The 2,500-nt window shown below is 49.0% G+C and overlaps 1 protein-coding gene across 1 annotated transcript in view; it reads left to right on the top strand.

Annotated features, from left to right (window-relative positions):
• The window catches only part of camk1da (calcium/calmodulin-dependent protein kinase 1Da), a 71,550-nt gene that overhangs the window by 34,174 nt on the left and 34,876 nt on the right, over positions 1-2,500 (top strand). The window contains exon 2 of the mRNA XM_062518284.1: positions 2,000-2,131. Within this exon, the coding sequence (XP_062374268.1) occupies positions 2,000-2,131 (132 nt within the window). The remainder of the gene's footprint in view (positions 1-1,999; positions 2,132-2,500) is intronic.

Below are 2,500 nucleotides of genomic sequence, written 5' to 3'. Positions count from 1 at the left end.
ACACATTAGCACACACACACACACACACACACACACTAGTCTAGCACACACATACACACACACTAGTACACACGCTACAACACTCACACACGCTAACACACTCACACACTAAGACCCACCCGCTTTTTCAATTTGTATCGCTCCCACTGCACCAAATCTTGATACCCCCCCCTCCCCCTTTTTCACACTGGATCTTTATCCCTCCTCCCTTACATCTTTTCATGCACTTACTTTTTGCACTCATTTCTTTTCACACACAAACACACACACACACACACACACACACACACACACACACACACACAAAAGAACACACACACACACACATACGTACAAGCACACACACACACAGCAATGCACAATAGGCTACGTGCATGACAGGCTCTCGGTGCGCTCGTTTGTTTCCGGTGGAGCCAGGTGTGTTTGACCCTGGTGGCGCTACTGTTAATGCAATTAGTGTCTAGTCTACCCTGACCCGGTTTGCTGTTGCACCTAGTGAATCAGCACGTTACGATGTGAAAGGATTTATGTGTGTGTTCAAATTGTTATTATTGGACAAACACGATATTCGTTGTCGGAGTGAAGATGTTAGGAGCAGAATATGACGTTAACAGGAACAGAGAGTGACGTTATAGCACAGTTAACGCTCCACAGGAAACAACTGAGCATACAGGAAGGAAAAGCCTTTCGTGCACCTAGTCTGTTGGCTTTTGGCGACAAATTCGCCGCATGTTGACGTTGTACCTAGAAGGCCTTCCTTCAATATCTAGCATTATGTTACCAGTAGACTCAAATTCAAATTCAAATTCAAATTCATTGTGCTTTATTGGCATGACTGTTCAGGTTACATGACTCTATGTCCAACCAATGAACCAAAGTGGCCAAAACAGTGTCACCAGCAAAAGCAGCCCTTGTGACCTTGATTATGGTAATGGTTTTTCTATGGCTTCTTCTGTCACCCGTAATCTCCTTCTCCATCTTCCTCCATGGTGGAGGCTTGGGAGAGGACCGGGGGGACGGGCCACCCCCTCCCCCTCCCCTCCCCCAGGCACCATCCATCTGCTGGGGGGATATTAGCTGTGGGGGTGGGGGGTGAGGGGGGGGGGGGGGGTGGGTGAGGGGTCTACTCCATCATCAGAGCCGGGTTATTGTACACTTCCAATCAGGACCATTGACACTGGGAACGGACAGATTCACTGTTATTAGTAGACAAACATATACTAACTCTCCCTCTCTCTCTCTCTCTCACTCTCACACACACACACACACACACACACACACACACAGAGAGAGAGACATACAGTACATACACACACATCCACACACATTGAGACACATAGTACACAGACTCTCTCTCTCTCTCTCTCTCTCTCTCTCATACTAGGGCTGGGTGTTAATATTGACGGCCATGTTACTTAGCATTTCCAACAAATAGGGCACAGGGGCAAACAAATGATGATGGAAATGATGTTTCTGTTCCTGAATGATGTTCTAATGATGATGATGTTATTATTCTCTTCTCCTTCCTCCCCGCCATGCCGCCAATCTCTGTTCATCCCTCTCTCTTCATCCCTCTCTTCTGTCTCTCTCTTTTCTCTTTGTCTGTTTCTATCTCTTATCTGTTCCTCTGTTCTCCCTCTTCTGTTGTTGTCCACTCTCACTCCTCTCTACTCTCTCTCTCTCTCTACTCTCTCTCTCTCTACTATCTCTCTCTCTCTCTACTCTCTCTCTCTCTACTATCTCTCTCTTTCTACTCTCTCTCTCTCTCTACTGTCTCTCTCCCTCTCTCTCTCTCTCTCTACTATCTCTCTCTCTCTCTCTCCCTCACTCAAATTCAAAGTGGCTTTATTAGCAACGGAATACAGTGTTAGCAAAGCTCTAATAACACAGTACTGTAGCGTAACGATCTAACGTGTCCCTCTCGTCCTCTCCTCCTCCAGAGGTGCCAGTAGTGTAGCGTAACGATCTAACGTGTCCCTCTCGTCCTCTCCTCCTCCAGAGGTGCGTTCTCCGAGGTGGTGCTGGCCCAGGACCGGGCCACAGGCCACATGTACGCGGTCAAGTGCATTCCCAAGAAGGCCCTCAAGGGGAAGGAGAGCAGCATCGAGAACGAGATCGCCGTCCTCCGCAGGTGAGCTTCCCGTCTCTCTCTCTCCCTCTCTCTCTCTCCCTCTCTCTCTCTCCCTCTCTCTCTCTCTCTCTCTCTCTCTCTCTCTCCATCTTTGTCTTCCTCTTTCGCCATCTCCATGGCAACCCCTTACCTAGTGGCCTGACGAGAGGGGGCCCCAGCCATTTAGCACGTGTGTAGGCCAAGGCCGAGCGGCCGCCCGTGCGTGCCTTATCAGGACACGGTGAATAAAACACACACACACACACACACTCTCTCTCTCTCTCTCTCACACACACACACACACACACACACACACACACACACACACACACACACACACACACACACACACACACACACACATACACACACTCTCTCTCTCTCACACAC

Source organism: Sardina pilchardus, chromosome 17 (assembly GCF_963854185.1).
Source record: "Sardina pilchardus chromosome 17, fSarPil1.1, whole genome shotgun sequence".
NCBI lineage: Eukaryota > Metazoa > Chordata > Actinopteri > Clupeiformes > Clupeidae > Sardina > Sardina pilchardus.
Note: the sequence above shows the minus strand (reverse complement) of the source record. Positions and strands in the feature narration are given on the sequence as shown.